The following is a 15,639-nucleotide window of genomic DNA, read 5'->3' as shown; positions in this document are numbered from 1 at the left end:
CATCTGAATCTTTCAAGCAAAAAAAAGAGATGCGTTTCTGCAAGGTTCCCCTTTGATATTCCCCTCTTTCCTCCCCTCCCTCTTGCTTTCAAGCTTCATCTGCCTACTCTCTCTCTCCATCTCTCTGCATCTCTCTGCATCTCTCTCTTGAGCCTAACTCCATCCCTTGATTTTTCTTCTATTGACTCCTATTCCTCTATTTTCTAGAGTCTTTTCTCTTCCCTCACTACAGTGAAGCAGGGATTATAAATAATTAACTTTGATGAACAGAGTTCTGGAGTGGGGAGGAAAGCACTGTTCACGATGGAGACAAATAGTGAATAAATCTCAAAACATGAGTCTACAAAACATTAAGAACACCTGTTCTTTCCATGATATAGACTGACCAGGTGAATCCAGGTGAAAGTTATGATCCCTTATTGATGTCACTTATTAAATCCACTTCCATCAGTGTAGATAAAGGGAAGGAGACAAGTTAAAGAAGGATTTCAGCGGGTGAATGGGCAAGACAAAAGATTTAAGTGCCTTTGAACAGTGTATGGTAGTAGGTGCCAGGCGTACCGGTTAGTGTCAAGAACTGCAACGCTGCTGGATTTTTCACGCTCAACAGTTTCCCATGTGTATCAAGAATGGCCCACCACCCAAAGGACATCCAGCCAACTTGACACAATTGTGGGAAGCATTGGAGTCAACATGGGCCAGCATCCCTGTAGAACGCTTTTGACACCTTGTAGAGTCCTTGCCCCGACGAATGCAACTCAATATTAGGAAGGTATTCCTAATGTTTGGTATACTCAGTGTATAGGCATGTGTATGTGTGACTCTCCCTCGCATGTGGTCATCTCATACTCTCACCTTATTGGTCAGCAGGGGCTTGATCTCAGTCAGCTGCACATCCTGTAGCTCATCCATCTTCCTGTCTGGTCACTCTACTCAACACTGAGAGGAAGACAGAGAGAGAGAAGAAGACAATAAATGATTCTATGTGAGCCACACATAACATACTTTCAGAAATGAGAGCTACACAATTATAGCACATACCATCATACAAAGACCTTATTATTTGCGTATTCACACACACACACACACACACAGAGAGAACATAACAGAGATCTGAGAGACCCCTGCTGCGTCAATAAGTTGTTCAGATTCATGTCAGCTTCACGCTATTAGTTAATATGGGAGTGGTTAGTAACAGCACATCAGGCTGATTGATCTATTTGTATTGGATGAGAGAAGCAGGCAATGTGTCGTGCTGTGGCCCTGGCCCACCTGGCCCTGTCATTCCTCCCCTAAGACTCTCACACACAGACCGGAGCTGTATCGCCGTGACACGCATGTGATGAGGATGAAGCTGAAGGGTTGAAGGGCATTCTCCCTCTCTGTTTGCTCTGTGAAAGGTCATCCCAGCCTTACATAGCCTACACCTAAGGACCAGGCAGCAGTAAGGCAGGGGGGCAGGCAGTGGGGCAGGCAGTCAGGGACACCACACAAATCCCTCCTCATTTGTTTTCCCTTTGAGGAAAATAATTACACAGAGAGAGACTACACCCAAGCGGCACACAATCACCCCGCCAGCGCCTCCCCCTTTTACCTCAGCCCCGCTTGCTCAAGGTGAGGACAGTAAACGGTGTTCTGTTACCTGGCTCTCTGAGAGAAGATCATGTTACTGAGGGGATAACAGGGGATAGAATCTAAAGAGACAGGCCTAGGTCAATGCTTCTAACAACATGTATAATAAAATAAAACGTATCTCATATTGTAATTGTCTCTCACTTGCATTTATTAGTAAGTTAATACTCATATATTAACAAGCTCAACTAATTAATTAATTGCTCAATTAATTGAAAATCACTGTACAAATACAGTGAAGGCTGGTCTACAATAGAAAAGGGCATGGCTATTGGACTGACAACAGCCAATGGGAGTTCCAGTACTATAATCACTTCCTGTGTCAGGGCCCACCTCTCTCTAACAACCTTGAGCTGAACATATAACCTTCAGAGTAGGCTGGTGATTGAATAACCTGGAACTCAACCAACCAGAACAGCTCTACTCCACAGATGAGGTCATCCCAGTTTGAGTCAGAAGGAACCATTAGGGTGCTCTCAGACCTGCTATGGTGGCTCACCCCTGTGCATAGCCTCCATCTGATGAGTGAAATATAATATAGCCCTGTGGCAAGACATTACTACCTTCCTGGAACAGACTGGGCATACCATCAAAACCATAACCTATGCCTGCACATTAATCGTCAGAAGTGGTTAGTATGATGAAAATATGCCCAGCAATGCTGCTGACAAATACGGCTCAAAGGAACAAAAAAATATTTAGACAAGGAGCGAGAAAAAAGAAAAAGAAATATTCTGCATGCTTGAGCAGATTCAGCGTACTGGCTGTATCATTCCAACACTTCCTCGGGCTGACGCAGAAAGTGGGCCGGTAGCAAAGGCCAACTGCAATCGGGAAGGGTCAGGTTAGGCTTATACCCAAATGACAGACAGACAGTTCCTAAAWGCTATCCTACAATATGAAGTTGTATTGTATTGTCCTGTATTTTATTGTATTGTACAGTACTGAATTGTATTTTATTGTACTATATTGTAGTGTATGATTGTACTGTACATTTCCTATGGCCCGACCCTGTTCCAACTATAGGAACACCTGGTCTCCAACAGACTCACATTCCACTGTACGGTGTGTGCTGTGGTTGCCATAGAGACAAAGCCGGTGATGTTTATTCTAAGATAGGAGCGCCTTGGGACAAATGAGAGACAAAGAGACAAAGGGAACATATAGAGGCTGTAATGGGAGAAACAGATTGGGGCAGTGCAGGTCTGGGGAGAGATGCTACATAATCTGGTTTTACCAATGATAACTTCTTCCCTGTGGCCTCATTCATCCACAGTGACATGTAGGACACAGATCCAGTCATTCAGATACACATTATTCAGACAATGAGAGTTGAAGGAGAAAGCCTAGGCCAGGGTTTCCTAAACTCAGTCCTGGGGCCCCACCTGGGTGCATGTTTAGTTTTTTAGCCCTAGCACTACACAGCTGTTTAAAATAATCAAAGCTTAATGATGAGTTGGTTATTTGAATTAGCTGTGTAGTGTTAGGGCAAAAAACGAAACGTGCACCAAGGCGGGAACCCAGGACCGAGTTTGGGAAACTCTGGCCCAGAGGACAGATGGATAGACAGGCAATGTGTTTGCTTTGCTGTCTGTGGAACATATTTGACTGGGAGTCCATTAGAGATGGTCACATTTGATTAAATACCTCTGACATCAGACGATGCTCASAACATGCTATGTGCGTGGATGAATATAGAGTATGGGGGAAGGGGAAATTCTGGAAACAGCTGACACAGTACAATGAGGTGCATACATGTGACCTAATTGTCTGGAAAGTCTGACTGGTGGTGCATTATGGTTATTCTAAATACAGTATGTCTCTTAACTGTCTTGTTTATGAAGACCGATACACACACTTATAAACACACACAGTTCCCCTGGTCAATTTAGCGCTCAGCAGGTTGCTCCTGTAGTGCCTCCTACATCACGCCACACTGCACCACAGTGACTGAGGACCGAGCACTAGGAAAAACATCCCTGAAGATCATGTCCGAGGAAAACCACATGAGTCATGAATGTGAAGAATGCTCAGTCTTCACCACATAATTAAACAGACAAAATAGTCCTATTTTAAAATGTCTGAATGTGTATTCTTCTGTTCCCAGTCTTCCATCCTGTGTGTGAAACTACACTGGTCTAACGGACAACCCACCAACGATGCCCTGCCCTCTGACCTGGGCTGGAGGTCATAGTATGAGAGGTGTTATTATCTTTAGCGTAGTACTGATACACACACACACACAAGGGAGTCCTGTAGCCGCCTTGTCAGCAGCTGGTGCTGAATGATGGATTGAGAGGACACATTCACACTCCTCCCCCTGCCTCATCCCCCTCTCCATCCATCGATCTCCATCTCACCTTGGAGAGCAGTGCACTCTGGGAGAGGCTCCTATTATGGATTACAGTCGCCTGAGAGTCGTGATGCTGACCCTGAGGTAGCCCTCCTTAAATGGCAAATGTTGCCATGGTGACCTTATTTCTACCTACCTAGACGTCGCCATGGAAACCCTAGGCCTAGGGTAACCTATAGACGCTGGCATGGTGACCCTGATTTGACCTACCAAATGTCACCATGGTGGCTTGAGTTAACCTACCTGTATGTTGTCATGGTGACACTAATTTGACTTCCTTAATGTCACCTATGACAGGCTGATGGATCTGCTGTGAGAGCGGGGCCCTGACAACAAGCTGAAATAGAGGGACTGTCTGTGTTGTGTGGCTGTCCCTTTTATCTTTGGGTCAAATAACTTTGATGACACAGTCCCAATTAAAGAACAGAGGAACCTCTGTGTGGGGGGAGATGCTTTGGGGTAAGTAGTAAGGCATACAAAAAAAACAAGGAAAACAGGGCAAGACAAATTCCTTAGAAGCTCCCGCCTCCCTCCCAGCCAACCAGTGAGAACAGATCCCAGGCCTGTTTTCCTTTATGTGACTCAATGGTGCTGTTATGGCAACCATCTGAAAGGAACAACTAACTGGTCTGTGGAACATCTCAATAGAAACGTCTGCCCTGGCTGCTCCACATCGCTGCCCCCACCCCCTCAGACACACTGTTTACAGCGCTTAGTCTTTGTATAATCCGCCCCAGAGTATAATTCTGTGACTGTGATGGGCTCAGTTCCAGATTATTCCTAACACTCTAACCCAGGCCATTCGTTTGGTAAGAGAATCAGAGGGAAAATCTCTCCATTTGACATTTTTCCCTTTCACTTCCTGTAGGGGGTTAACAACACAACTATAGTGTTAGTCTTACGTTCTGATCCAATCCTTCTGCTCTGTTCTGATCCAATCCCTCTGCTCTGTTCTGGCCGGAGGGGGAGAGACAAGTCGGACAGACAGAGCAACAGAACTGGGAGAATATTCTCTCTCTCCCTCCCTCCCTACCATCACCCCAGGAGATTCCTGTGAAGCAGGAGCACCCAGGCCTGAGGCAGCAAGCTCCTAGTGCCCCAGCCTTAATTACTCTACTCCTTTCCCAGTCTGTTCTCCTGGGGCCCAACTCTCTCTTGTTACTCCACTGAGGCCTATTGATCCAAGCAAACTAAATCTCTCCTCTGTTATAGTGCACATGCAACCTCCCGACACAGGGTCGGTTCAAAAACCATACACTTCAACTGAAGAGCACTCACACACACACACACACACACACCTTTGCCAAAGTATTCAATCTAGAATCAACACATTCACACATTTAGAATTCACAAATCTTATTCACAATCAATCAATCAATCAATTTTATTTTATATAGCCCTTCGTACATCAGCTAATATCTCGAAGTGCTGTACAGACACCCAGCTAAAACCAACAGCTAGTAATGCAGGTGTGAAGCACGGTGGCTAGGAAAAACTCCCTAGAAAGGCCAAAACCTAGGAAGAAACCTAGAGAGGAACCAGGCTATGAGGGGTGGCCAGTCCTCTTCTGGCTGTGCCGGGTGGAGATTATAACAGACTATGCCAAGATGTTCAAAAATGTTCATAAGTGAACAGCATGGTCAAATAATAATCATGAATAATTTTCAGTTGGCTTTTCATGCCGATCATCAAGAGTTGAAAAACACCAGGTCTGGGACAGGTAGCGGTTCCATAACCGCAGGCAGAACGCTGAAACTGGAATAGCAGCAAGGCCAGGCGGCATGGGGACAGCAAGGAGTCACCACGGGCGGCAGTCCCGACGCATGGTCTGGGCCATGCGCATGGTCCTAGGGCCATTCACAAGCAGTGTGTGCAGTAGCATACCATGTGTTCATTCAGGTGACTGCAGGGAATTATTGAGGTGATGGACTTGGACTTCTCTGGACTTCTCTGGATCGTTGAAGGATTAGCAGCTAAATACATAATCCATTAATATAATTAACTCATAATCATATTGAAAAACACAACCAACATCTCACACACAGATTTAATTTCCTGGCCCCCTATAAGCATTACTCAAAAGACTGGCAATAATTCCCTGGTTCTATACAGACGGTTGATGAATGTTAAGAGCCACCCCTCCATCCTCTCTCTCTCTCTCTCTCTCCTCTCTCTCTCTCTCTCTCTCTCTCTCTCTCTCTCTCTTCTCTCTCTCTCTCTCTCTCTCTCTCTCTCTCTTCTCTCTCTTCTCTCTCTCTCTCTCTCTCTCTCTCTCTCTCTCTCTCTCTCTCTCTCTCTCTCTCTCTCTCTCTCTCTCTCCTTCTCTCTCTCTCTCTCTCTCTCTCTCTCTCTCTCTCTCTCTCTCTCTCTCTCTCTCTCTCTCTGGTACTAGATTGGGGCTTTGATAGGGAGGTCGTAAAGGGGCGGGGGACGTGACCTTGTGGAGTCTCCTCCTTCTTACGCAATGTCAGTATCCGTCTCTTATCTCTCTGCCTCTCATTTCAAATGAATGAAATAAAATTATATTTGTCACATGCGCCGAATACAACAGGTGTAGACCCTACAGTGAATGCTTACTTACAAGCCCTTAACTTCTTATGGCTGCAGGGGCAGTATTGAGTAGCTTGGATGAAAGGTGCACAGAGGTGCCCATATTAAACGGCCTGCTCCTCAGTCCCAGTTGCTAATATATGCATATTATTATTCATATTGGATAGAAAACACTCTGAAGTTTCTAAAACTGTTTGAATTATGTCTGTGAGTATAACAGAACTCATATGGCAGGCAAAAACCTGAGAAGTTCCACTCCCTGTTTGAATTGTTTCTGAGGTGGCAGATTTTCAACCAAGCTCTCAATGAAATTACAGCGAGATATGGATGAGTTTTCACTTCCTACGGCTTCCACTAGATGTCAACAGTCAACAGAACTTTGTCTGATGACTCTAATGTGAAGGGGGGCCGAAGGAGACAGGAATGAGTAATCACTGCCACGAGCTGATCACGCATTCACCATGCGCCTTCACATGAGGAGGACGTCCGTTCCACCGCTCTTCTGGAGTCAATCTAATTTTCCGGTTGGAACGTTATTCAAGATGTATGTTAACAACATTCTAAAGATTGATTCAGTACATCGTTTGACATGTTTCTACTGACTGTTACGGAACTTTTGGACATTTCGTCACGTTATAGTGGAGGCGCTTTGTGACTTTGGAATTGTTTACCAAAGACGCTAACCAAAGTAGCTAATTGGACATAAATAACGGACATTATCGAACAAATCAAGCATTTATTGTGGACCTGGGATTCCTAGGACTGCATTCTGATGAAGTTCATCAAAGGTAAGGAAACATTTATCATGTATTTTCTGGTTTCTGTTGACCCCAACATGGCGGCTAATTTGGCTATTGTTCTGAGCTCCGTCTCAGATTATTGCATGATTTGCTTTTTCCGTAAAGTTTTTTTGAAATCTGACACAGCGGGTTGCATTAAGGAGAAGTATATCTATAATTCCATGTGTATAACTTGTATTATCATCTACATTTATGATGAGTATTTCTGTTGAAACGATGTGACTATGCAAAATCACTTGATGTTTTTGGAACTAGTGAATGTAACGTGCCAATGTAAACTCCGATTTTTTGTTATAAATTGAACTTTATCAAACAAAACATGCATGTATTGTGTAACATGAAGTCCTATGAGTGTCATCTGTGAAGATCATCAAAGGTTAGTGATTAATTTTAGCTATATTTCTGCTTTTTTGTGACTGCTATCTTTCGCTGGAAAAATGGCTGTGCTTATTGTGGTTTGATGGTGACCTAACATAATCGTTTGTAGTGCTTTCGCTGAAAAGCATATTTGAAATTGAACACTCTGGTGGGATTAACAACAAGAATACCTTTAAAATGATGTATGTATGTTTGAGGAATTTTAATTATGAGATTTCTGTTGTTTGAATTTGGCGCCCTGCACTTTCTCTGGCTGCTGTCATCATGATCCCGGTAGCGGGATGCAGCCATAATTAACCAACAATGCGGTTTTAAGAAAAATACCTAATAAATAATAAATAAAAGTAACAAATAATTACAGAGCAGCAGTAAAATAACAATAGCGAGGCTATATACAGGGGATACTGGTACAGAGTCAATGGTGCGGGGGCACCAGTTAGTCGAGGTAATTGAGGTAGATTATATGTAGGTAGAGATATTAAAGTGACTATGCATAGATAATAACAGAGAGTAGCAGTGGTGTAAAAGAGGGGGGGGGGGGGCAATGCACATAGTCTGGTAGGCATTTGACTAGATGTTCAGGAGTATGATGGCTTGGGGGTAGAAGCTGTTTAGAAGCCTCTTGGACCTGACTTGGCGTTCCGGTACTGTGCCATGCGGTAGCAGAGACAACAGTCTATGACTAGGGTGGCTGGAGTCTTTGGCAATTTTTAGGGCCTTCCTCTAACACCGCCTGGTAGAGGTCCTGGATGGCAGGAAGCTTGGCCCCAGTGATGTAACCGGGCCGTACGCACTACCCTCTGTAGTGCCTTGCGGTCGGAGGCTGAGCAGTTGCCATACCAGGCAGTGATGCAACCAGTCAGGATGCTCTTGATGGTGCAGCTGTATAACCTTTTGAGGATCTGAGGACCCATGGCAAACCTTTTCAGTTTCCTGAGGGTGAACAGATTTTGTCGTGCCCTCTTCACGACTATCTTGGTGTGCTTGAAACATGTTAGTTTGTTGGTGATGTGGACGCCAAGGAACTTGAAGCTCTCAACCTGCTCCACCACAGCCCAGTTGATGATAATGGGGGTGTGCTCAGTCCTCCTTATCCTGTAGACCACAATCATCTCCTTTGTCTTGAATTCAATTCAATGGGCTTTATTGACATGCGAAACACATGTTTACATTGCCAACACAAGTGAAATAGATAATAAACAAAAGTGAAATAAATAATAAAAATGAACAGTAAACGTTACAATCTAAAAAGTTTCAGAGGAATAGAGACATTTCAAATGTCATATTATGGCTATGTACTGTTATAACGATGTGCAAATAGTTAAAGTACACAATGGAAAATAAATAAACATAAATATGGGTTGTATTTACAATGGTGTTTGTTCTTCACTGATTGCCCTTTTCTTGTGGCAACAGGTCACAAATATTGCTGCTGTGATGGCACACTGTGGTATTTCACCCAATAGATAAGTGGAGTTTATCAAAATTGGATTTGTTTTAAATTCTTTGTGAGTCTGTGTCTCTAATTTGGCCATACTGTAACGTTCGTCTTCCTCCTCGTCTGAGGAGGAGCAAGGATCGGACCAAAGCGCAGCGTAGTTTGAATACATACTATCGTTTATTAAACGAAAACGAAAAAACACTTGAACAAACTACAAAACAATAAACGACGTGAACAGACCTGAACTTGAGAAAATATAAAACATGAACGCACGAACAGGAACAAACGAACGAAACAGTACTGTGTGGCGAACAAACACAGACACAGCAACAATCACCCACAAACAACCAGTGAAAACAGCCTACCTTAATATGGCTCCCAATCAGAGACAATGACAAACACCTGTCTCTGATTGAGAACCATATTAGGCCAAACGAACAAAKCTAAACATAGAAACAAATAACATAGACTGCCCAACCCAACTCACGCCCTGACCATACTAAATAAATACAAAACAAGGGAAATAAGGTCAGGAACGTGACACATACTGTACATTTGACAGGAGGTTAGGAAGTGCAGCTCAGTTTCCAGCTCATTTTGTGCAATGCTCACAGTGCATTCGGAAAGTATTCAGACCCCTTGACCTTTCCAACATTTTGTTACGTTACAGCCTTATTCTAAAATTGATTAATTAATTTGTATTCCTCATCAATCTACACAAAGTACCCCACAATTACAAAGCGTAAAACAGTTAAATTTTTTATMTTTTTATATATTTTTTTACAAACGTATTAAAAATAAAAAACAGAAAAAGTTATCAGACACTTTGCTATGAGACTCGAAATTGAGSTCAGGTGCATCCTGTTTCCATTGATCATCCTTGAGARGTTTCTACAACTTGATTGGAGTCCACCTGTGGTAAATTCAATTGATTGGACATTATTTGGAAAGAGAAATGGGTCCTATAACAGATTCAAGTATTTTTAGCCAGATCCTAATTGGGATGTCAAATTTTTATGTGCCTTTTGATGGCGTATGCCCTTCTTGCCTTGTCTCTCAGATCGTTCACAGCTTTGGGGAAGTTACCCGTGGTGCTGATGTTTAGGCTGAGGTAGGTATAGTTTTTTGAGTCCTCTAGAGCAAAGGTGTCTAGATGGCATTTGTATTTGTGGTCCTGGCAACTGGACATGTTTTTACTGTCAGGGCCCAGGTCTAGCAGAATCTGTGCAGAAGATCTAGGTGCTGCTGTAGGTCCTCCTTGGTTGCTAACAGAAGCACCAGATCATCAGCAAACAGTAGACATTTAACTCAGATTTTAGTAGGTTGGGGCCGGGTGCTGCAGACTGTTCTAGCGCCGGCGACAATTCGTTGATATATTTGTAGAAAATAAATGTTGTACAACTGAAATGTGTCTCCTGCATTTAACCCAACCTCACTGAATCAGAGAGGTGCTACCTGCCTTAATCGACATCCATGTCATCGGCGACTGGGGAACAGTGGGTTAACTGTTGGGGCGGCAGGTAGCCTAGTGGTTAGAGTGTTGGACTAGTAACTGAAAGGTTGCAAGATCAAATCCCAAGGTAAAAATCTGTTGTTCTGCCCCTGAACAAGGCAGTTAACCCACTGTTCCTAGGCTGTCATTGAAAATAAGAATTTGTTCTTAACTGACTTACCTAGTTAAATAAAGGTAAAATAAAAAAACTGCCTTGCTCAGGGACAGATTATTAGCTTGGGATTCGATCCAGCAACCTTTCGATCCGGGATTCACTAGGCTACCTGTCGCCAAGAAGGTGGGGCTCATCCCACAGCCCTGTGGAAAGAAATGTGTGTTCTTTCTCATCTGTTTCTCTGTTTGTTACAGTCTCTCTATACAGTATTTGTCTCTCTCTCCTTCACCGTTTATTTCCCTCTATATATTACTATTTTCATAGTACATACTCTTGGTGACTCTCCCAGTTTTGTGTCAGAGGAAACCCTGCTCCACAGTCACTGGTGTGTGTCTGTGTGTGTGTTTGTGAGTGTGTCTGTGTGTGTGTTTGTGAGTGTGTGTGAGAAAGAGGCTCAGATCATTATCAGAGCCCTTACTGGCACACAGCAGTCACTGATCTTAGAGGGGGAGCCCCTCCCCCTTTCTAAACTCAGGACTGGGGCAAATCTGTCACATCCACAAACTAACAAACACATAACCACACACACACACACGCACGCACGCACGCACGCACGCACGCACGCACGCACGCACGCACGCACGCACGCACGCTGTCAAGTCTCTCTCTTTCTGCACATCTACTGCTACTCTCATTACTTTCAGAGAGCTGTTAAAGCATTGCATTATTCCCTGCGGGGGCACTTTATCTGCCAATGGTCTTGTGAGATTAAAAAAGGCATTTCCCATATTGATTTAAGACCTCATATCTGTAGGCATCAGGGCAATTCCACAGTAACAGAGTGACACTGAGACTCAGATTTTTCACTTCAAACCAATGATTGCAAAGTTATGCATAAGTGCTATTTTTAACAATTTCCACTGAAAATTATAATAAAACACATTTACTTGAAGAACAGTGCAGATGCAACGTTTGGTAACAGATTGACAGTTTGGGCTGTTTGTGTAGTCCAACACCCCCGCCCCCCAAACAAACAAACACGCAGGCAGCACACACACACACAGCCTCAAAGGAATTGTGTCCTGCTCCAAAAAGTACATTGATTCCCAGAACGTATTATGACACAAATCATTATTTGTCCAAAATTCTGAGAAAAACTGGATGCTAGATTTACTATATATGAAGCCAAAAACCTGCAGTGTATTTTGTCCACAAAGTGGTGCCACTGTCCACCAGCACTATTGTTTCACTCAAACTAACAAACGGGATAACTCAATTTAAACATTAAATCCAACAGGGAAGCATATGTATAAACCATAAATAAGGCATCATCGTGACATGATGGTCCTATGAGAGCTGGTTGTTTGAGTAAGTCTCCCATGTTTCCAGTGTGTAGCCTACCGACTCAGCCTCTCCGACTCAGCAAGCTCTATTTTGGGGTTGATGTATAAGTCYTGTGGTGTTCTGAGCACTACACTGGATGCACATTTTGGGTGATGTGATTTGTTTGTTTGAAGTGCTTGTGTCTATTGCTCTCCCTCTCTTTGAGGACACAAAACGCAATGATACATCAAGGGGGGTTGATTATACAGCATGAAGATTGCACTGAACCACTGACTCAACACTAGCGGTGAAAAATGCAATACGTGTATACTCACACCACATGATGTTATATCCACAGATTGAAAGAGAACACTGGTTAACTTCTACCTCTTCAAAATAGTCTGTTTTCTACCAGCTAAAAAATGGTGAGGTGTCTCTAACATTCCAAAGTAAGATTAATTAGAGAATGGACACTCTGCCCTCCTATTCTGACAATAGCAACTTGTATGCATTATCGCTACATCGATACGACCCAACACGGCCCTCGCAAAAGGTATAGGAGCAACTCAAAAAAACATACTACTGAGCGGAATGACAATAGATGGATGACTCCCAGAAAATCTACTGCAAGCTATAACATAGGCCTGGTCGCTACCAGCGCTACTCCTGCTAAAAATAAGGCTGATGGTTCTCAGTGCTGCCTCTGCCTGATGGCTCCACTCCACTCAGCTCTGCTTTCTGGCTGCCCTGCCCGGGGGCTGGTGGGGCCTGTCTGTAGGGGATTCCTAGCACTGCTTACTCGTGCAGATAGGAGTGGAGAGGTGGAGTGGATAGGCAGGGCAGAGGACGGGGTAGAGAGAGATAGAGGTAAAAAGAGGGGTAGAGAGAGAGAGGTACTGTAYAGAGAGAAAGAGCAGCTGAGGCAGGGGTTCACGCCAGAGTTGAGTCACAGTGACAGTGAGCCTTACTCCAGATAACAGGTTTACAGGGCTCTAATGTGTCTACACTACAGGACATAACACTGGCCTAGAGACGGATGACAGAACCCCAAGGCGATCGGTACATGTTAGTGTGACAACAGCAAGGTTCACACTCAGAGATAACCAAGACACTACCACACACCCATTCTCTCTGTTAGATTATTTGATTGAAAACCTAGGTAGTATTCTTTATTTAACACATGCTTATGAAAGTATCTCTATGTGGATGGCAGGTAGCTAGGTTGGTTCTAGGTCAGTCTAGAACTGTATGGATCTGTGGTGAGTAGCCAGTTGGTCTAACCAAGCAAGGCTTTCTCCTGATAGAGCCATCACACACAGCCATCACACACAGCCATGGCTGGCTGTCACTGAGACAGATCAGGACAACCTAATCTCCCAGAGAGAGACAAAGGTCACTGAGACAGATCAGGACAACCTAATCTCCCGAGAGAGACACAGAGTTCACTGAGACAGATCAGGACAACACCTAATCTCCCAGAGAGAGACAGAGGTCACTGAGACAGATCAGGACAACCTAATCTCCCAGAGAGAACAGCGGTCACTAGACAGATCAGGAAACCTAATCTCCCAAGAGAGACAGAGGTCACTGAACAGATCAGGACAACCTAATCTCCCAGAGAGAGAAAGAGGTCACTGAGACAAATCAGGACAACCTAATCTCCCAGAAGAGACCAGAGGTCACTGAGACAGATCAGGACAACCTAATCTCCCAGAGAGAACAGAGGTCACTGAGACAGATCAGGACAACCTAATCTCCCAGAGAGAGACAGAGGTGGACCCTCTCAGAAAAACCACTGGCACCATCTCTCCTCTCCTGTCGCCAGGGAGGATGGCTGTGTCCTTGACAACCACAGGGGGCTGTCGACCCCTCTACGCAGCACTGCTGGTGAAGGAATGATGACCTTTTGATGAACATTTACATAAAACCGCTCATCAGACCAACCCAAACAGCTTAAGCAACCACAGTAGGGCTCAACAGTGTAAAAACTGCCCTTAGTATTATGGAGTCAGAGCCCGAAAGCTGACCATTCAGAATAGGCTAGATGGATAGGGATAACGTATAAATAAATAAAGACAAAGTACAGGACAGTACTAAAAAAGTACAGTACTAACAAAAGACAGTGAGATAAGAATGCAAGCTCTGATTCAGATTCCTGCATTCTGCAGCACAGATCTATCCTGTACACTACATTATACATTTACATTTAAGTCATTTAGCTGACGCTCTTATCCAGAGCGACTTACAATTTTGGAAAGTTCATACATATTCATCCTGGTCCCCCCGTGGGGAATGAACCCACAACCCTGGCGTTGCAAGCGCCATGCTCTACCAACTGAGCCACACGGACACTACAAACATGGATATATCCTGTACACTACAAACATGGATATATCTGTAACACTACAAACACACGATATATCCTGTACACTACAAACACAGATATATCCTGTACACAACACACACAGATATATCCTGTACACTTACAAACATGGATATATCCTGTACACTACAAACACAGATACAGTGGGGAGAACAAGTATTTGATACACTGCTGATTTTGCAGGTTTTCCTACTTACAAAGCATGTAGAGGTCTGTAATTTTTATCATAGGTACACTTCAACTGTGAGAGACGGAATCTAAAACAAAAATCCAGAAAATCACATTGTATGATTTTTAAGTAATTAATTTGCATTTATTGCATGACATAAGTATTTGATACATCAGAAAAGCGAGAACTTAATATTTGTTGCAAACCTTTGTTTGCAATTACAGAGAATCATAGGTGTCCTGTAGTTCTTGACCAGGTTTGCACACATGCAGCAGGGATTTTGGCCCACTCCTCCATACAGACCTTCTCCAGATCCTTCAGGTTTCGGGGGCTGTCGCTGGGCAATACGGACTTTCAGCTCCCTCCAAAGATTTTCTATTGGGTTCAGGGTCTGGAGACTGGCTAGGCCACTCCAGGACCTTGAGATGCTTCTTACGGAGCCACTCCTTAGTTGCCCTGCTGTGTGTTTCCGGGTCGTTGTCATGCTGGAAGACCCAGCCACGACCCATCTTCAATGCTCTTACTGAGGGAAGGAGGTTGTTGGCCAAGATCTCGCGATACATGGCCCCATCCATCCTCCCCTCAATACGGTGCAGTCGTCCTGTCCCCTTTGCAGAAAAGCATCCCCAAAGAATGATGTTTCCACCTCCATGCTTCACGGTTGGGATGGCTGTTCTTGGGGTTGTACTCATCCTTCTTCCTCCAAAACACGGCGAGTGGAGTTTAGACCAAAAAGCTCTATTTTTGTCTCATCAGAACCACATGACCTTCTCCCATTCCCCTCTGGATCATCCCAGATGTCATTGGCAAACTTCAGACGGCTTGGACATGCGCTGGCTTGAGCAGGGGGACCTTGCGTGCGCTGCAGGATTTTTAATCCATGACGGCGTAGTGTTACTAATGGTTTTCTTGAGACTGTGGTCCCCAGCTCTCTTCAGTCATTGACCAGGTCCTGCCGTGTAGTTCTGGGCTGATCCCTCACCTTCCTCATGATCATTTGATG

The 15,639-nt window shown here is 44.1% G+C and overlaps 1 protein-coding gene across 2 annotated transcripts in view; it reads right to left on the bottom strand.

Annotated features, from left to right (window-relative positions):
* Positions 1-15,639, bottom strand: part of LOC111968890 (protein NDRG3-like) — a 63,352-nt gene that overhangs the window by 38,779 nt on the left and 8,934 nt on the right. For both annotated transcript variants that reach the window (XM_023994835.2, XM_023994844.2), the window contains exon 2: positions 856-939. In XM_023994835.2, the coding sequence (XP_023850603.1) occupies positions 856-912 (57 nt within the window). In that variant the 5' untranslated portion in view covers positions 913-939. The remainder of the gene's footprint in view (positions 1-855; positions 940-15,639) is intronic.

This window comes from Salvelinus sp. IW2-2015, linkage group LG1 (assembly GCF_002910315.2).
Source record: "Salvelinus sp. IW2-2015 linkage group LG1, ASM291031v2, whole genome shotgun sequence".
Taxonomy (NCBI): domain Eukaryota; kingdom Metazoa; phylum Chordata; class Actinopteri; order Salmoniformes; family Salmonidae; genus Salvelinus; species Salvelinus sp. IW2-2015.
This window is presented reverse-complemented; position numbering and strand designations above follow the sequence as displayed.